The sequence below is a fragment of the Lampetra planeri genome, chromosome 30, assembly GCF_965212315.1.
Source record: "Lampetra planeri chromosome 30, kcLamPlan1.2.h2, whole genome shotgun sequence".
Lineage (NCBI taxonomy): Eukaryota > Metazoa > Chordata > Hyperoartia > Petromyzontiformes > Petromyzontidae > Lampetra > Lampetra planeri.
In genome coordinates, this window is record NC_136136.1 from 4,650,142 (window position 1) to 4,671,337 (window position 21,196).

At 48.9% G+C, this 21,196-nt stretch overlaps 1 protein-coding gene across 1 annotated transcript in view; it reads right to left on the reverse strand.

Annotated features, from left to right (window-relative positions):
• Window positions 1-21,196, reverse strand: part of LOC144728823 (neuroglobin-like) — a 51,548-nt gene continuing 30,352 nt past the window's right edge. The window contains exons 4-6 of the mRNA XM_078608504.1: window positions 12,824-12,944; window positions 8,057-8,137; window positions 1-226 (exon numbers count right to left, since the gene is read on the reverse strand). Of these exons, the coding sequence (XP_078464630.1) occupies window positions 41-226; window positions 8,057-8,137; window positions 12,824-12,944 (388 nt within the window). The 3' untranslated portion in view covers window positions 1-40. The remainder of the gene's footprint in view (window positions 227-8,056; window positions 8,138-12,823; window positions 12,945-21,196) is intronic.

The window sequence follows — 21,196 nt, forward strand, 5'->3', positions numbered from 1 at the left end:
GTGGGGGTGGTGGGGGGGTGGTTTTGCGGGGGGCCTCGGCTCAGTTCGCCGGATCTTGAGTGGCGGCGTCGGCGTTGATCTTGGCCGCAGCGAGGGCCGCCTCGTCCACGGCGCTGGCGTTCTTGTCGCCGATGCTGTCGCCGCCGGCGACCGTGCCCAGCACGAAGCCGGACTCTTCCTCCCTGAAGCCGCGCTCCATGTTCGTCGTGATGTACTTGAAGAGGGCCTGCCGCAGAACGTATTGCCGACACGTTAACGACGACGACGATGATGATGATGATGAGTAACATACCTGTCAACCCCTTATCAGTGCCCTACCTTGTTACAGACCAATTCGGACCTCATTGGTCACCCAGTGTCATTATCAATTTCAACGTTCATCCTACAAAGTCCCATCATAAGGGAGAAACACAAACAAATAGAAATGTTTTTATTGAAACGGCTGTACGCCGTATGGACCTGAAAACTCAATTTCCCTCGACAAGAATACGGCTAAACCGTCTGGGTTGACAGGTATGTGAGGATGGTAAAACGATGGCAGTGTATGAAAATGTCAGCAGCGGCAGCAACAACTGCATTAAGTTGATAGCTGGCAAGCAGCAACGTACGTACTTGTACGTTAAACTTCTTTCGCACCGTACGTAGCCAAGCGTGCTCAAAATAGCGACGCCGTGAATTGCCCAGGTGCTTAATCCCACAACAAAATTCGGAGGGCACCCTCCCCACCCACTGGTGGCAGACGAATGCCCACTTGCAATCGGTGCAGTCGTCACCTTGTGACGAGGCCATCTAAATGCGGACATTAAGTACACCAATTCAAACGGCAACGACTGCAGTGTAACATACAATGATGTCCTCATGGTCTGTCGCCCCCTTCACCAGCATCCCTTCTAGCAATGTCTCCTGCTTAGTGTGTGATGTCTCGAGCTTGTGTATCTTCCCTCGTCCAAGGGTTCCTCTCTCCGTTCTGTGTAAGTGTAATTCCATGCGTGCTTCTCTCCATGGAGTTATCAGATGCTTGTTGTGTGTGTGTGTGCGCGTTTCGTTTGCGGTCCGTACGGTGCGAAAGAAGTTCAACCTACATAGAACAAGCTCAACATACGTACGTTAGTTGTTATTTTTGTTTTACCCCATATTTTCTCTCAGTTGCTCACATTTCCGTTCCACGCGTCATAGCCGAAGATGTGAAATGAGCGAGTTCAAAAGAAGCACTGAAATAAATCAGATCATACGGGTCTCCTGACATTCATCAATCGACATTGTAGAGTGTGATAACTGTGGTGTCGGTGCCAATGTACCGTGAGCCAGAAGTAGCAATAATGTTTTTTGCTAAACTGTACACTAGACGAAACACGTGCATATAACCGGTGCATCGGCACAACGCGATGCCCTGCTCGCGAAGCCAGACTTAGCGCAGAGTGGAGCACTCGTGTCAGGGGATGTGGTTTCAGGAAACCGTTCAAATGCCACGGTTTGTTGACTTTAACTCAAATCATTTCAGCGCAAGAGATAACAGTGAGTAAACATCACTAAACAAGAGAGAGAAAAAAACTAGAAAAACAAATATCGGCCAAACATCTTTTGTTCGGCCTCAAATGAAAAATAAACCCCATTCGGTCAGAACATTGACTCGTTATTTCTTCTGTCTTTCAACAAAGCCCTTTTTATTGCCTCCAACGTCTGTATCGCCTCTGTGTGGGAGTATCACTCGTTACTGTTACTCATGGAGTGCATCTGTGCGTCTTTGTTGTGTGAGCGGGCGTTGGAACGGTGGCGCAGAGGTAAGCGCACTGCGCGACAAACCCAGGCCATCCGCGTTCAATTGCGGGTCCGCGAATATCTGAACCGGTCCTGGGCTACCCCTAGGTGGACTCAGCCATGAATGAGGACCTGATGTGGCTCGTAAACATCAGCACTGAGGAGACAAAGGCAGCCGGGTGTCATGAGCCGCACTACCACATCGTCCATTGCGCTGGCATAGGTGCTCACTAACAAGCACTTACTCCAGCAGCCTTTGTAGGCAACACGGGGGATATTTGTTTTTTCACGTTGGAATACGAATGGGAAATGCAGTGTCGAGTTCAAAGTCCCGTCAGGGCTGACTCCACTCATTGCCACGACTGGCGTCCTAAAAGCATCATCTCCTGGAGAGGCTGCACCACTCGGTGGGATGGACTGGTGTCCGTCACAGGAATGTGGAATTTCCATCATTGCCCACCGCCCTCCACCGTAAACAGTAACGGGAGATGAAGATCGCCCGATAACCTAATTTCTGGCTGCCTCATGTCACCCTATTGTTGGCATTCAATTTTCCATGTGTACCACGTCCGTCATGTCTCAATGACTTTACCTGGGGGAGTCGATGGGAGTCTCTGGAAACCAATTAAAGAGCGACAGAAATGAAGAAGCGACGGAGACGTTGACCTGAATTGCTTATCATGTAAACAAAACATGTCATTCAAGGCAAGGAAGAAAAAAAACAAGCATTGCTTCGGATGAAAGCGTGTATTGCACGCCCCACAAACCGACAGGTCAGTCTTGTGAAGGGCATTTCAGTGGTAACTGTTTTGCATGTACACTCCAACCTTTGTCAGCTTCGATTATAGCCAAGCTAAGGGCTAATTGGGAAGGATCGGTGGTGCAGCGGTTAACGCACTGAGTTACGGTGGCGGCGTGATGGCAAGGATATATTATCGCCATCGTTTGGTGCACAAGAGGTCGCTTGTTCGATCCCCGTGGTGGTCGCGTGGATTTTTCTCCGGGTTCCTCCACTTTGACCCTCCACATTTAGAGATATGATTTGGCTGCGACTATACATTCCTGCTTGTGATGATGATGATGATAATATAAGCCACTCCGATTAGCTATCCTGTGTGGCCAGGTCACTTTGGCAAATATAATTAATAGCTCAGTGGGCTTTACCTGGTAAATGAAATAGTTTTGCTTGGGCAAAAAAAAAAGATCATCTTGATGATTTTAAGTCCGATTCCCCGTCAAGGTCAACAGCAATGGTGAGTGATTTCCTATTCGGCCCTGTGCACCCTCATTCACCAAACCTGCACCGACCGGCATGTTGAAGTATAGTCCAACAACCCCTATGACACGGTGTGAGAGGGGACCTTCATCCAGCAGTGGAGTTTGCAAGGGCTGTATACGAAGAACTAATGTGGGGCAGCACGTCTCTGGCACGGGATGTGTGTGGCTCTGCCCTCGTTTGGAGATGCTTTTCTCCAGGCTCTCAAGTTTCTTCCCACGCTGAAAAATAATTCAAAAATATATAAGATGGGCCATACATGCCCGAGTAGGACCCTCTTGAAAATATATTGAGTCTCGATTTAAAGCTTTCGTGACTGCAGGGATTCATATTCTTGGTTCTTTCGGTAAAGTCACGTGGAAGGGAAATAATAAAATAATACAAATGTAACAATAAAATTATCACGACGTTTCGACTGCAACACAAGCAATCATCATCAGGTGTGAAAACCACAATCGAAATGTCGTGAGAATTTAATTGTTTTATTTTTATTATTTTATTATTTCCCTTCTACGTGACTTTACCGAAAGAACCAAGAATATCTTGAGTCTCGTCGCAGGCCCGTCTACATCAACACACAGGAGCTAATGCAACAGAAACATATTTTGGTTATTTGCAAAACCAAGCACGCACTGCAGAACGAGCTATTGTCTGAGAGAGCCCGGAGGCGAGCAGATGAAATAAATAAAAGCGAAAAAATTGGCACGAATGAATAACATTGCGTCCGTCGCACGCTGACACGCTGGCCTGGCAGATGGTTCGTGCATTTTCAAAATTGTAAAGCGCAAACTTTTTCTACAAAACAGTTGAATAAGCAGAACGGAACAGAAGGGCAATGTTAACGTTAATGCTTGCAGAACAACGGCATGGGCTGGTTACGATTTCATAAGCCCCAAGCCTCGCTGCATCAATTTTTAAAAACAAAAATAGAGTTCAACCGCCCGTAAATGAGCGTGGATTCACCCACGTTCGTTTCTGTGTTTTCGCCCACAGAGTTTTTTTTCGGCGGCCGTGCTTTTCGCACGATTACCTCGAAACGCCTCTGATCATTCCGCTCGACTGTAATCATTCAGCGGGGAATCTTATTTTTTCATATTTCAGCAGCCTCGTAGGAAAAAAAGAGAGCGGTCACGTGACCTGTAGCGCGTGTCCCAGGTGTAGGGTGAGGATTACAGATCCACGTGCGGTGTGCCCAGTGCCACGTGCGGTGTTCTCAGTGCCACGTGCAGTGTGCTCAGTGCCACGTGCGGTGTGCCCAGTGCCACGTGCGGTGTGCCCAGTGCCACGTGTGGTGTGCCCAGTGCCACGTGCGGTGTGCTCAGTGCCACGTGTGGTGTGCCCAGTGCCACGTGCGGTGTGCCCAATGCCACGTGCGGTGCTCTCAGTGCCACGTGCGGTGTGCCCAGTGCTACGTGTGGTGTGCCCAGTGCCACGTGCGGTGTGCCCAGTGCCACGTGCGGTGCTCTCAGTGCCACGTGCGGTGTACACTCAGTGCCACGTGCAGTGTGCTCAGTGCCACGTGCGGTGTGCTCAGTGCCACGTGCGGTGTGCTCAGTGCCACGTGTGGTGTGCCCAGTGCCACGTGCGGTGTGCCCAGTGCCACGTGCGGTGTGCTCAGTGCCACGTGCGGTGTGCTCAGTGCCACGTGCGGTGTGCTCAGTGCCACGTGTGGTGTGCCCAGTGCCACGTGCGGTGTGCCCAGTGCCACGTGCGGTGCTCTCAGTGCCACGTGCGGTGTACACTCAGTGCCACGTGCGGTGTACACTCAGTGCCACGTGCGGTGTGCTCAGTGCCACGTGCAGTGTGCTCAGTGCCACGTGCGGTGTGCTCAGTGCCACGTGTGGTGTGCCCAGTGCCACGTGCGGTGTGCCCAGTGCCACGTGCGGTGCTCTCAGTGCCACGTGCGGTGTACACTCAGTGCCACGTGCGGTGTGCTCAGTGCCACGTGCGGTGTTCTCAGTGCAACGTGCGGTGTGCCCAGTGCCACGTGCGGTGCTCTCAGTGCCACGTGCGGTGTACACTCAGAGCCACGTGCGGTGTGCTCAGTGCCACGTGCGGTGTTCTCAGTGCCACGTGCGGTGTGCCCAGTGCCACGTGTGGTGTACACTCAGTGCCACGTGCGGTGTTCTCAGAGCCACGTGCGGTGTGCTCGGAGCCACTGGGGGAGGAAAACAACGCCAAAGAAAATAAAACGCGAGCAAATGTTTTTTTTTTTCGCAGGCGTGGGGAGTTGGCAGAGCTAACGAATGTAATTTAGCAAAAAAAACCAGCGGGAGTTGTGAGATTCTTAGAAACAGCTGGTACCCAACAACCGAAACGCATAAAACTGCAAAAATGTTACGTACGATCGTTTAAAAAAATTATGGCTCAGTTGCCACTAATGATGATGATTTAGTGGTAGTGCCAGCTCCCCAATGAGAGTCCACAGGAGAAATTATTGTTCAGCCTTCCTATACACATACCCCTCCACCCCCACTTCACAATATATAAAATGTATAAAATTATCGTGATAAAAACAGTAGATGTAGTGAGAAGAGAGATGCAGATCGATGGCAGGCGTCGTGAGATGAGAGAAGAGAGATACAGATGAGACAGAAATATGGTGAAATTATAGAGATGCAGACATGAGAGAGAGAGAGATTTCGTGAGATGAGAGGAGAGATCAGATGCTGACAAGATAGAGATGAGAGACATGAATTTGTGTTAATTAGTTTGTTACTGTACATTTAGCAGGATTTGAACATGAGCTGGTATTTCATGTACCCTTATTTTTCATGAAATTCAGGGCCACTTGAGTTGATTTGGGGCCCAAAGTTTTAGCTCGTGCCGTCAACCAGAGATTCAGTTGCGACAACAGCGTTTGACAAGCCCAGGCATTTTCATTTCATGGACTGGAATGCAGACCGCTGAATGAAACTATGCTTTACATTGTAACTTTTATATTAAAACAGCTGACAAAAGAAAATGTATGTTCTTCTGAAGCGAAACTTACAAAATAAAAACGAATGTTCTTCCGCAATGATTGATGTACCTTAATAAGCAGGTGAAGGGCCCACTGCAACGCACTGTCCTTTATGAGACGTGGATGATTGTATCTCAGGAAAGACGGTTCATATTTTTTTTTCAATCAAAGGTCAAGGTCAAGAGGTCACCCACAGCAAATGGCGTTGACGCCACCACATTTGCTTCCTTCTCTTCTGCATCTGCCATCGCTTCCTTCTACCCGACCTCTTGGGTCTGATAATTGATAGTTGTTTTTTTACCCTTTTATCTGGCAACAAAACTGACACCTTTTTTTACAAGGAGTCATGTTTGCATTGATCACAATACCTGCAGTCGTAATGCAAACAAAAAACATAACTCTGATAATGTATGCACTGTCCTTGAAGTTGATTGGTCCACACTCGAGACAGCTTTCCTTAGAGCCTGGTCTCACATGGTGTTGGACCAGATGACGCCAAAAGGCGCACAACTCAAAGACAATGCACCATCAGAGTTTGAGAGCTCGGGCTTAGCATTTACACCATTGGAACCTCATTTGCCAGTAGAAAAATATAATAATTGTTTTTTTACCCTTTTATCTGGCAACAAAACTGACACCTTTTTTTTTACAAGGAGTCATGTTTGCATAGACCACAATACCTGCAGTCGTAATGCAAACAAAAAACATAACTCTGATAATGTATGCACTCTTGGGTCTGTTCGGTAAATTCGATCACCTTCGCCTGGCTTCAGCAGCTCGCCTTGGTACACAGCAGAGGTGTGGACTCGAGTCATGTGACTTGGACTCGAGTCAGACTCGAGTCATGAATTTGATGACTTGCGACTCGACTTGGACTTGCATAACAATGACTTTGTCCCACCTATGAGATGTGGACTCGAGTCATGTGACTTGGACTCGAGTCAGACTCGAGTCATGAATTTGATGACTTGCGACTCGACTTGGACTTGCATAACAATGACTTTGTCCCACCTCTGGTACACAGTGACAGCTCCTTCAAGACCTATCTTAAAGTCTTACGATTGCTCTCAAACACCTGGGTACTATTCCAGTGCCTGCCTCGGTAGCCCAGGCATTCTCCAAGCCATCTTGTTATCTGTGGCTCCCGAAACTGCAAAACTCAACTCAATAGCGAAATAAATAAATAAATAGATAAATACATAACTAAATAACTGTTTTACTTGCTACGGTACATTGATCAGACAGATAGATTATTATATCACAGAATCATGAAAGATGGAAACAACTTTGGGGGTAGCCTTCATCCAGCATTGAATAGATCGTGGCAAATAATGACGACGATGACATCATCATAAATGAAATGCAATTTGTATTTTTGCTGCTGCCGGCTATTGCTCATCCAACAGTGGACATATCATGGCTGACTATAAAGATGATGAGTATGAGCTGAAAGAGATGTACGTTTGCTCTCTCTCTCTCCTTCATGGTGTTGCCATCGCAAAAATTCCACAATTGCCGCTGGCTGTGAGAGAAAGCGCAGTGTAGCGTAGGGAACGAGGGAGTGTGCGTGTGCATGTGCATGTGCGATAGTGCAGCGGTTAGCGCGCTGCGCTATGAACCCGGCGACCCGAGTTCGATTCCCGCTCACGGCCAACACCAGTGACGATTATCTGAACCGGTCCCGGGCCTCCCCTGGGTCGACTCAGCCTGAAATGAGTACCTGGTGTGGTGTGTAAACATCGCCACCGGGGAGACAAAGGCGGTCGGGCGTGGTGCTGGCCACCCACCCCCTCGTGTACCGTTCCGGCCTTCATAGGTGCTCGCTAAAAGCACTTGTCCCTACAGTCTGTTAAGGCTATACGGGGGATCTTTGTCTTTTTGTGCGTGTGCGTGTGTATGTGCATGTGCATGGGTGTCTGTATGTGTGTTCGTGTGCATGTGTGTCTGTATGTGCGTGTGCATGTGCATGTGTGCATGTGTGTCTGTATGTGCGTGTGTATGTGCATGTGTATGTGCATGTGCATGTGTGTCTGTATGTGCGTGTGTATGTGCATACGTGCCTGCCATGCGTCATCCACGTCCTGAGTCCACCGATCTCCCAGAACAGGTTTCACGGCCGATATGAACTCAGCCCCCACGAACTGAGAGGGCACAAGACATCACACACAGGAAGACAAGGATGAAGACCACCGCCGTGTAGCCTGTAACAGACTGGGTTCGGAACACAGCACGCTAACCAACTACACTACCGCTCCCCACTATATACACACATACACAAGTGCAGACGGCAGCAAGCAGAGCAACGTTTTAAACACAAATAGGTGCACATAAAAAAACCCAGACCCACATTTACGTACATACATAGATATGCACAGACACAGAGAGACCCATGTATACACACAGGCACACAAACACTTATGAACAATGAGACAAAGATAATCATGCACACTAACAGATGCACACAAAGATGTATACAAAAACAGAGATCCCCCTTATAGCCTGTAACAGACTGTTGGGGCAAGTGCTGTTAGGGCAAGTGCTGCTAGCGCGCACCTATGAAGGCCGGAACGGCACACGAAGGGCTGGGTGGCCAGCACCACGCCCGCCCGCCTTTGTCTCCATAGTGGCGATGTTTACACATCGCACTAGGCACTTATTTGAGGCTGAGTCGACCTAGGGGAGGCCCAGCACCGGTTCGTAGCGCAGCGTAGCGCTAACTGCTATGCGACCACTCCCCCCACAGAGATATATGCACACATGCAGACACACGTTTCATGAATGAACGTTATTTCTTTTGAACCAGAGCTTATGCACACGGACGTACACACGCGACATACGCAGTAACGGTAATAATTACAGAAATACCCACCATGCATACGACAAGCTCAGGCGATAAGCGCAAGGGCAGCTCAAGATACCACTTATCACCGCTGCCATGCCAGCTACGCGGTCAATTTATGGAGCCGAAACCCTGGCGAGAGTTGGCATCGGCTACAGCTGGGAGTGAATTAATGCTGTCCGCTGCGACCACGGATATCGATTTACGGTAAATATTTCCTCTCCCTGACATTGCCCGAGACAATTCGCCTCCGATATTGCCCGAACCGAAAGGGCTTGGACTTCATACAGAACAGAAACGTAACCCCAACACTGTACGAATTAAAAAAAGACAATGCACGCGGAGCTATTTTAGTTCGCTCGCTCGCGAGGCGATGCTCGGAATGCCTGCCCCGGCGTCCGTGTCCGCGTCCACGTGAGGGCTGATGCGATTTTATTTTTTGTTCATGTTAAGCCACGATACGATATTGGTAATCGTCACGGCATGAGGATTATCCCGTAACAACTTGGGCGGTGACCGCTGTTCGCAGATTGGATGGCGGTTTGAATCCGGCAGGCCACCCTGGTAAATACTGCCGATGTATTCGCAGTAAAATACAGTCTGCTTCACAGTCGATGTTCAAGAAAACTGATGCCATTGTGCGCCAGCGTCACAGTCCAAATGTGCAAAAAATTATACCGCTAATTTTCGATCATTCTGGTCTATAAAGCCCTGCATGGTCTTGTACCAATGTACATGCGGGCCCGACCGATCTGGCATGCGACTGGCGGTTCATGCACCGCGCTCTTCAGAGCGGGACCCTACGACTACTCTCCCAGCCTCGACACTGGGGGGGGGGGGGGTTATCGGGCACGCTACGAGCCTCGGTGTGTTTTAGGAGCGAGTGTAAGACTGACGATTTTATCATGGCTTTTACTTCAACGTCATTTTATTGTCCTTGTATTTTATTTGGAGTGTACACTGTTGTGATACCCCCCTTGAGTGGAGGTGATGTTACATTTCAAATAAACGCGGTTTACGGTTTGCATAGCAGCATTGCCCCTACTGTGAAACTACACAGCCTGTATGTGTGTGAATCCTTGCACCTTTGTGATAACCTTGCACTTTAAGAACAGAACAAATACGATCATGTACTAAGTTACTATTATTAACTAAATGTATTTCACTCGTTCAACATCTGTTCTTGGCTGTGCTTCTATTACAAAGAAAGATAACTTAAAGTTCTTCAACTGCATTTCATTTGGCGCAAGCCTGCAACAGCTCTTCTAACAATTGTAACTTTTGCAACATGTGACGATAAACAATGCACGCGCTGTCAATTAAAAAGGAGCGGTGGCGCACTGCGCTACTAACCCCGGCTAATGTCGTTGGCGGAATGATATTTTAATCTGCATGGGGCTCTTCCCCTAAAGTCGACTCAGCCTCAAATGAGTTCCTGGCGCGGTGTGCGAACGTCACTGCTGGGGAGACGAAAGATGCTGTCGGCCATGGTCCGTGGCCACCCCGACCCCCGTTGTAGCATTGTTCCGGCCTGCATAGGCAGTAAAAATTAACCCGTAAAAACAAAGTTTTTCACTATAAATCCTTTATATGCGTGGCATCGGTTTTATTTTATTATTCATTTCTGTTTTTCTTGAGTAAGAGTTTCATTTTTATCACATTGGTATTTTAAATTAAATATGAAAAAAAATTTTCCCTAAAAAGTGGAAAATTTTGAAAAAAAAAATTCACGGAAATAAATTGTCACGCACAACGAGTCTGTGTGCAAAATGTCAGCTCGATTGGATCACGGGAAGTGGGTTAAAAAACGACCCAGAGATTTGCACGGTCGTAAGCGCGCAAGCAAGCAAGCAAGTGAACTTAATATAAAGGATTTAAAAAAAAAATCAAAGTTGCCGAGCGCAGACCCGAAGTGGGCTGTAACATACAGCGCTATTGAACGAATAATAGACAAGTGTGAATGTATTTCTTGAACAGAGGAAGGTTATAGGAACTTGGGAAAGGAGACGATGGGAGGGAATTCATAATCAGAATCCTTATTTATCCCGGAGAAATCCGATGAGCTATGAAGCTTTTTTTTCACAGGCGCTACCGGCACCTGCCCCGCAGCCTTCGTCGGCTACGCAGTGGATCTTTGTATTTGTCTTCACGTGCCCAACGATCAGCAACGCATGCGCTCCGTTGCATCTCATTTTTTTAGGCGTACTTAATGTGCAGCTATTTAACCACGTGGCGGGGCATCGATAGATTCGTATCAGTTCATTCAGGCTCCACGCCTGTTATTTTCCAGTTTTGCAGTGCACATTTTGATTGTGAGAACATTTTAACTGCGGGCGATGGCGATGATGATGATGATGATTGCGCAGATGATCACGACGTCCTTCCCAGGGATTTTGCGGTAGACGTGCCTTGCCAAAGAAATTACAGGGCACGGTGGAGAAGGACGGCAAGGTCTGACGGATGAGAAAAATAACACGTTGCAAGACTTGCCAAACGACAGTTGCCCACCCCAACGCTCGTTTGAAACAAGCGGTGTGTTCCCTTCCCAAGCGTCGGTCGCCGTGAAACAAAACATCACGTTCGGAGAACCGTGTCCGCTCGCAACCTCCCGTCGAAGGGTGGGGCAGCTCCCTCCCCTTATTTCTCCCCCCGCTGCCCTCGAGCGATGAGGCAAAATTAACAACGGAGCATGTGGACACCGCAGAGGGAAGGCAAAGAGAAGCGGTGGGAGGGTGGGGGAGACAGCGGGAAGAGACGGCGAGGTGAAATCGCAGAGTTCGGAGTCCGCTTGGCAGGCAGGAGAGGAATGAAACGGTAGGAACATGAGAGAAGCCTTTGCCTAGTAGTGGGCAGTTACCGGCTGACAACAACGCAACAACTACGGCAGCGCCTGATGTCAAGAATAGCCTTGACCCCCGTTCTACAACACTGTATGCTCAACTCCGCTTAAATTTGGACGAATCGCTGACCTTTTCTCTCCTGAATACAATCAATGATGGCAATGTCCTGTTCTCTCCGCCTCTGCACGTTTGTTTACATGCCAGCCTTGTTTACACGGCTGGACATTTCCCCTTTCCCCTTTGCAGGATCTCAGGAAAAATAGCACCGTGGGGTATTCTGAGGCTATAAAAAATATTTTTTTTGTGTTTTACAGGGTGGACCAAAAGTCAGGGCACATCGGTTTACTTCCTTTATATTAACACTCGCATTATACATTGCAATTGTTTATTCTTTAAGTTAATATGGTATCGATTATCATGATTACCCATCTATTTTTCTTCTTCCCTTTCAGATGACGTTGAAAAATTGGAAAGAAAAAAATCGTCCGAAGACGATCCAGTTCACTTCGTGTTCACGTACGCCACAGAAGGCAGCTGGAATCTTTAAAAAAAACGTTTGAATTAATTTCAAAAGAGAATGCATGCACCATGCAGTAATGTTAACGGAGGTCAGTTAGGACATTTGTTAAAATAAATCCAATAACGCTATCTGTCCTGCATTATTGTCCACCCTGTATATATATGTACAATAAAATCGGCTTTGTGTAACCACGCCGGATCAGACGCGCCGTGCTTCCTTGCTATCAGCGGAAATATTTGTCGCCGGCTGTCTGCGGAAAGGAGAAAAAATGAAAAAAAGTGTCGCCAGCAGTATTGCGTAGACAACAGGGTCCGCGGGTCGGTGACCTTGTCTTAACGGCACCGCAAGACCAGCCCCCACCGCCTCGCTCGCTCGCACCCCCCCCCCTACCTCCCCTCATGCCCCATCTATCACCCGCGCGGTCGCAGCTTCTCGTGTCCTGAAAGCGAAACCTTCCAAGGAAATAACGGCGCTAATCCGACTCTTGCCTTCAACGATTGTGGCCAACCCCGCCCTGCCCCCCCCCCCAACTACCCGGAGGCACGGCCACTGTTGGGGGTCGTAGGCATCGTTGGGGGGGGGGGGGGGTGTCCGGACACCAGCCCCCGCGTCCCCACTGCCGCCTCACCTCGTAGTACTTGGGAGGTGCGTTGTACTTGTAGTGCTTGCGGCCCAGCTCGAATATCAGCTGCTCCAGAACGGCGTCTTGATCCAACCTGGCCACGGTCTTCTCGATGAGGGACATCACTCTGGGGGGCGAGGAAAGGCGCGCGAGGTCGAATGAGCGCAAGCGACGGCGACGGTGGGTGACGACTGGAAACGTCATCTACACGGTTATGGGTAAATGCATAAACACACTCTGGGTAGGAAGACAAATTGCTTCCTCGGAAATGTATCGCTGCGTGTGCCACTAATGGGGGTCACCTGTGTGATTGTCCCCCCCCCCGCTCCTCCCCCAACTACAGTCCTTGTGACAACCTCCAACCCCACGGTTCAGCTTTCCATGATTACCAACCATCAGGTGCGTGCAGTGTGCAGTGGCTTAACTGGCACAAGAACCGAAAAGATCACCGCGTAGGTTGTCGCGGTTGTGGTTTGTAGACCTTTCGATGCGTTTTTCGGGAGCGTTGACGAAATAGATTCACTTTTTTTTTCGTGCCAATCTCAGCGCATTCATTTAACAAAGTAACGTGATGGGAGATTTTTTTAATATACACATATCTGTTATGTATAATCTCAGACCATTTACACAGTTGTATGCATGTTTTCCCCCCACGTACCATTTGGCAGATGCAGAGCATGGTGGATGAACAATTGCGGGTTAAATATATAAACACATAAATACATAAAGACATTTTATATATCGACGTATGTTTATAGACGTAAATAGACTTCCCGCCGCTATTAAACTTGTCCCTGGTTCCTTCCGGAGCACGCAAGCCAGTCGGGGTTCAAATTTTCACTCCCACCACAATGGGCGTTCCAGGTCATCCCGGCCCATTTCCACCGCCGGCTAGAACACAACACGGTTTGGTCATTCCAAAGAGCCGGACTTGCGGAATGCAACGGCGAGCGGAGTTGCGAAACACCGCCAGCGTGGATTCGGTGCCATCCCACGCCGAGCGTAACTCGAGTCGGAATTTCAACCGACTGGCAAATCATGAAAGCACGGCCGAGCGTCGTAGTACCAAACGTGTCATCGCTTTTTTGCCGGCGCGCCCACGGACGACAGGACGCCAAGTAATTTCAGCCCGGTGAACCGAGTTCGCTGTGAAAGACAATCCCCAAAAATTTAATTTGACGATGGACACGCTGAGAACCTGCAAGGGCAAGTGCGTCCAATATTTCATTGCAAATGCCGAGTATACAAATAAAGATTTTTTTTTTTTTACAAAAACGTCCACGGAGACATCCCGAGATATTAAAATCCATTCGGAATTAAACGCACCTCCCAGGTTGTTATTATTTATAAGATTCACGGAGAATGCATTAAACGTGTTTACGTATTCCTCGAGGAATCGCTCGATACAAAGACAAAGATCCCCCGTATAGCCTTAACAGACTGTCGGGGCAAGTACTGTTAGCGAGCACCTATGAAGGCCGGCTAAAATAACAATTTGTCAACACCCCTGCCTTGAAAGAAAACAAAATATATAAAAATAACAAATAATTCATAGGTGACATTTCGGGCAATAGCCCTTCTTTATATGTGCTTTGAAGAAGGGCCATTTCCCGTAACGTCGCCTATTTTTTATTTTAAGGCAGTGTTATTGACGACTGAGTTCAGTTTTGCACGTATGAACTTTCTTCGCACCGTACGTAGCCCACCGTGCTAATCGGAGGCATCTCCTCTGATGACTCGCCCGACAATGAGTAGCTGGGTACGCGGCACATCGACATCAGCGTGCCCACTCCACCGCGTCGGCTCTAAATCCAACCAGATTGCGTGAACTTTGGGCTCGTGGGCGAGACTGTGCATTGAAATACGGAGGGGACGGGTAACCAAACCCACCCTCCCCCACGTAATAAAATGACAAAAAAATTCAAATTTTTTGCTTTCTCCGTACTCATCTACGAAGCGCACGCGCGTTGTGATGCGGGCTTCGCCCTTTACCATGAGCGAGCGCGGGGGCGGTGCGCGCGTCAAAAACATCAAGTCGCATCGCTCACCACCGCGACGTCGCGGCGCGTAAATGTGTGTGACGCGTCGTGGCTTTGGCGTTATGGATTTTTTGATAAATATTTACGCCTTCTAATATTGGGTTAATGGCCACGGTCGTCCCGGCGCGCGTGTTTATTGAGCCGTCGCATTCCACGGCGCAATCTCTCAGCAGTGCCGCTGCGTCACGCTCGCGGGCGTGCCGCGCCGTGTCGCGCGCTCTGGCCGACCTGTCAATCTTTAACGGGCGATGGGTGACTGTAAATTAGTGCGGTTACATTTAAGTGAAATCGCACGGGCGGAATGTGAGGATACGGCGGATTCTGTCAAGCTCCCGGATTTTGCACGTGGCACCAACGTGACCCGCGCAGCCCACGATTGGTGGCGTTTGCCCTCTCTCAGCCTTCCGTCGGTCTCAGTGCGGGAGGTTGCTATTTCGTTATGCTGCTCTTACGGTCTAAAGCTCTGCCACCCTCTCACCTACCCGCACGAACAAACCTGTCTCTTCTCCGTCGTACGTGCCTCATTTTTTTCTTTCTAAATCTTCCTTTCAATTTGGCCATCTCTCTCGTACAAACATGATACACAAAATATTATGGAAACATTCCAATCCACCTATGCTTTAACTTGTGTCCTCAACATTGAACCAAATCACAGCTGCAGTGCAACTACGAGCCACTGCGCCACCCGCTTCACTGCAGGGGCCAACATCGGTTTGCGAGCGATATCTTAACCGGACCTGGGCTCTCCCCCCCCCCCACTTCACCGACCCACGCTTACCAGGGTGGCGAAGTATGGTCAAACAACCCCCATGACCAACACTCCTTCGGGAGGCCTTCATCCTGTCATCATTATATATTCTTACTGAAGTGTCCAAGGTCATTGCTTTGGTGTCACGCAAGCTCCCGCATCTCCGGTTAGCACGGTTGGCTACGTACGGCGAGAAAGAAGTTCAACATATTGTACATCCATACATACGCGTGAATTGCGTCGTTGTACACGAGTGCAGCTAATGGACGATTAAAAACGAGCGAAGGCCGTGCGATTGTGGACATGCAACCCAAACTATTGACCAGATGGTAAACCACCGTCGTCTGCACTCCTTCAATGCAGGAGGAGGAACGGCAAAACGACGCGAACTCCCACCTGGAGCCGTCTCGTGGCCAGCAGATCTCGACGTTGGCAGTTAGCTCCTGAACATATTTCCACGAAGCGAGAGTCGAACCGTGTAGCTTACACACCACTGACGGCAATGACCGTCGACACGCACGTCTATTCACAGACACGAATATCAAAGGCAATGATTCTAGATTTGAAGCTTTCGTGACTGCAAGGATTCATACTCTTAGTTTTTTTCGGTAAAGTCACGTAGGTAAAAAAATTTAAATAAAAATTAATAAAAATAAAATAATAAAAATCACGACGTTTCGGAGGCAACACAAGTCTCCGTCATCAGGTGGGACCGTCACAGCCAGATTTGCTGTATCAAGTGCAATGATCCCCACGCGTGGCTTACAAAGACTCTTGAGGCAAGCGCCGTTAGTGGGAACTCAATGATGGGCAGAGACGGCACACGAGGTGGTAGTGTCACCACCACAACCACCACCACCTCCACCACGCCCGACTACGTTTGTTCCTGCAGTTTGCCCCTGCGGTGTTGATGGTTTACACAACACGCCAGGTACGAATACAAGGCTACGTTGACCCAGGGGAGAGTCCGGGAGTGGTTCGTACGGATATCTGCTGACTGATGTGGGCTGCGAGCGAAAATCGAACAGAGGGGTCGTCAGGTTCGTAGCGCATTGCGCTAATCACTGCACTACCACTCCCCGTACACGTACACAGCACGCACCGACACACACACTGATATGGACGTGCGCAGAGTTCAAATATGTGGCACGTGTGCAATGTTTTTTGGCAAATACCCAAGCAGAGACTTTTGTTGTTTTTTGGTATGTACATTATGTTATAATCCAAACGTTTAAAACAATCAATACAAAAAATTGGGTACGTTACAATTAATCGACTTTCGCCTTAGAATCAATTCATACAGTGGACATAATTTCATTAAATTGTGCATGCGTGCATTGATTATTTATGACGCATGCAAGGTATGCGCTCATATTATCTTTAGGCTAATGGAGCGATGAAATCTGATCTTGTGCAAGAGCTGTATGGATTGTTGTATCACGGGCATGCAATCGATGGGCAAAACTTGGAGCCAGCTTTCATACAGCCGTGGGTTGATCACGGCTGATAACGATGATAAATTGAACGAACGAGACAAAGCAAACAAGACAGAAGAAACCCGACGGACGGTAAAGATGAGAAATTACCACTGACTGATGGCTGAATTTAATCTCGATTACAAATCATCGAACCGCGACGTGAGTGAAATCTTTGCGAGTCAATTAAACATGATGTGGTTGGAGACAGAGCCAGCATTAACTGGGTTCCTGGGTTTGAATCCGGGTTTCAGTCGTCGGCGATTCAACTGGTTTCTCAAAGCGCAGCGGTCGGTTCAAGGTCTTACCCCGATCACTAATGACTGCACACACACACAAAAAAAACACACCCATCGCATTACAATCTGAAATTTTCAATTACATTGGCAGAATTCCAGCTCTAAAAATGAAAACATCTATTTGATTGTCATGCCGGCAATCGTTGAAGCAAGGTATGCCGTCAAGTGCACTTGCTTCCTTATTGTGCCCGGGACAATACCTGGGAGAAAAAGAATACGAAAAAAAACCGATTTCAATCGAGAGAAACATTTGCTCTTGATCCGACTCTTCTCTCGTGACACGGGCTCATTCTTCTGCCGCACCCCTTTCATCTCCCTCCCCTTTGGCTTTTTATCATCTATTCTCCTCCTCCACCTGCGCCGATCTCCTTCGTTGTGTCACTCCGCCAAAGTTCCCTTAATTAAAAGATTCCTCTTGCTTGCCTCCTCCAATTTTCCTCGATCGCGAGCTGGAGAACGCTGCGATTTACAGGTGGTGCCGCGCGCGGGCGCTCGCTCCGATCATCGCCCCCCGGCGAATTCGCATTCCAGGTTTCCGTCCGTTTCTGCATGTTGTTGTTGTTGTAAATTAATAAATAAAGTCCCTAAAACATCAAGAAGCAAAGACAAAAATCGATATTTAAATAATCAATAAATTCATCGTTCCACCCCCTACCCCTCTACCCCTCCCGCCACCTACTTAAATTAAATTCGTACCCATGCGCACAAATCATCGAGAAGCGTAAGTGCCGTGGCACTGCCTGTGGATGCATTGTCCAGCGGTGAGATCAATCTTCACATCCTTTTGAAGACATTTCTCGGGCCGTCCGCCTACCCCGGTCCCACTCCTCTGACAGTTCTGCCGCCAATAAATTGGAAGTCAATTACGCTGCCACCACCGCCCTGCGTTTTGGTGGGGGTAGTGGGGAGGGTGGTGGGGGGGGTGGTGGGGAGGGTGGGGAGGGTGGTGGTGGGCGTGGTGGGGAGGGTGGTGGGGAGGGTGGTAGAGAGGGGTGGTGGGGGGGGGTGGTGGGGGTGATGGGGAGCGTGGTGGGGGTGGTGGTGGGGATGGTGGGGAGGGTGGTGGTGGTGGGCAGGGTGGTTGGGAGGGGGGTGGTGGGAGAGGTGGGGGTGGTGGGGAGGATGGTTATGGGGGTGGTGGGGAGGGTGGTAGGGAGGGGTGGTGGGGGGGGGGTAGTGGGGTTGGTGGGGAGGGTGGTCGGGGGGGTGGTTGGGATGGTGGGGGGTGGTGAGGAAGGTGGTCGTGGGGGTGGTGGGTGGTGGGGAGGGTGGTAGTTCGTGATCCACACAGAAATATCCCGGTGGGTAACGGATTCTCATCTCTCTCTCTCGCGTGCCACGCCGGTGTTTAACTGTCTGAGCGCACGGTAATTTATTCTGCGGATAAAATAAATATAATATCAACGTTTTCAGATGGATGAATACAATTCGGCATTTCGGGCCAAATGGAGACGCTAGCCGAGATCCCTTCTAACTCCTGTTTCTCACGACGCGATTGTGTTCTAACATGCGAAACTTAAAAGTTAGCTCTTTTTTTTCAATCTTCCGATCCAAATTTATTTTGATTGTGCTTCCGGTGTTGTGTCACAAGACGACGCATCCATTCAGAGCTCTTGTGGAGCAGTTTAGCCCTCTGTGTTGGTCAATGGCCCGTGTAAGTGGATATTAAAGAGCTACTTTCGAGGTCAGTTTTAATGGTGTCTAATCCACAATGTGGGGGACAGCACTTTCTCACTTGCGCCGCCACGGAGAATAATGTTCATCGCATGACAGTAAGTGTGATATATTTTTAAAAATTCCCGACAGCTGGGATTCAGCCAAATTAAGTACAGAATAAAAATTAATGTCATGGCTATATGTGCGTGTGGTCATCGGTGAATGGATTTACGACTGTAATAATGAGATAATAATGAGAGTTATTATTTGCACGCTGTCTCAATGCACCACGCATGAAGAGAAAGTAAATGTGTTAAAGGAAGCAGAAACACTTCGTGGCAGAATGAGAGAACCGACAAGGGCCAAAACTAATTAGGAAAAGTCATTTTTGAAACACCAACTCGCTACACTTGAGAACTCGGTTTAGTCGCATGCAGCGGCTGCCTGGGTTCGAACCCAGCACCTCAGCGCTCTGACCTCCGAGCTCTGCCCTCCGAGCCACCTGGCCAACAAACGAGGAACTTATTGTCAGAAAAAAGTGCACCGCTGTGAGACCACGAGGGCCTCGTTCTTCATTGGTTGCGCAGTCGTTTTGTGCCAAGTATAGTTATTTTAAAAAACTGTTAAATATGGCATTTTGACAATTTTCCCACAAAATATTGGCAGAACTTGGCCTTCTGCCAACGCAATAGTTATACCCAACGTGTTTACTTCCTGAATGGTTCCTGTATACATTTCTCGAGTCTCGCTAATACAATTTACAATGCACAATGCATGTGGATTTACAGAGCGTCTTGTATGTGACCACATCTCAAGATGCTGTACAGAAACAAGAAGACGTATTTATTTAACAGAGAGAGGCCGTCAGTTATCGGCAGAGAGGGGAAAAGCAACGTCTGGATCGTGGACGTTCACAACAGCAGAGAGTTCAGAGCATGGAGCGCAGTGGAGGGGGGGGGATTTCAGACACCCGGGGGCAGCAGAAGAGATGGTGCGACCTCCTACTTTGCAACGGCTGACCGTGAAGACTTCGACGGAAATACTTGGTTGCTGGAGTGGAGAGTGTGTGTGTGTGCGTAGAGTAGAGTGAGGGGAGAGGGGAGAGGTAGGAGAGTGTGTTGGGAGGGAGTAGAGTGAGAGGACAGGGCAGATGTAGGAGAATGTGTGCAGGGGAGTAGAGCGAGATGAGAGGTAAGAAAATGTGTGTGGGAGTAGAGGGATATGAAATGTGGTAGAGTGAGAGGAGAGGGGAGAGGCAGGAGAGTGTGTTGGGGGGAGTAGAGTGAGAGGACAGGGCAGATGTAGGATAATGTGCAGGGGAGTAGAGCGAGATGAGAGGGGAGAGGTAGGAGAGTGTGTGGAGGGGAGTAGAGTGAGATGAGAGGGGAGAGGTTGGAGGGGGTGAGTCTATGGAGCAAGGCGAGGACAGGGAGTGAAGTGTTTGTGGTCGACCTGCAACTGGATTGGGAGCCAGTGGAGAGATCGCAGCAGTGGGGTGATGTGCGGAATAGTTGATGAGTGAGGAGTCTGACAGCATCACTGTGATACTTGTGGGCATTATTTATGGAAATTTCGACATTTGCCTGTGTTATGTTCAAAAGCAGGCAATTATAAAATGTTGATTGCGTATCCCAGATTGATTGTTGTGGATATAAGAGAAGGCACATTGTTTCACAAGTTTGAATTACGATGGCACACAGCTATGGGTGGTTCTGAAATCCGCACTGAATACGCAATGTTTCTCCATCGCCAGTTACCCTGATGCAAAGACAAAGATCCCCCGTACAGCCTAAACAGACTGTTAGGACAAGTGCTGTTAGCGAGCATCTATGAAGGCCGGCACGGCAGACGAGGGAGAGGGTGGCCAACACCACGCCTGTCCGCCTTTATCTCCCTAGTGGCGATGTTTACACACCGCACCAGGTACTCATTTGAGGCTGAGTCGACCGAGGGGAGGCCCAAGACTGGTTCAGATAATATGACCGTCACTGGTGTTCGCCGTGAGCAGGGATTGAACCCGGATCGCCAGGTTCGCAGGGCAGCGCGCTATAAACCGCTACACTACCGCTCCCCACACACAAATACACACACATACACACTCGAGTGAATACTTGGCAGAGGTGCGCAAGCACGAGTGACACAAAACACTTTCGCCAGTAACA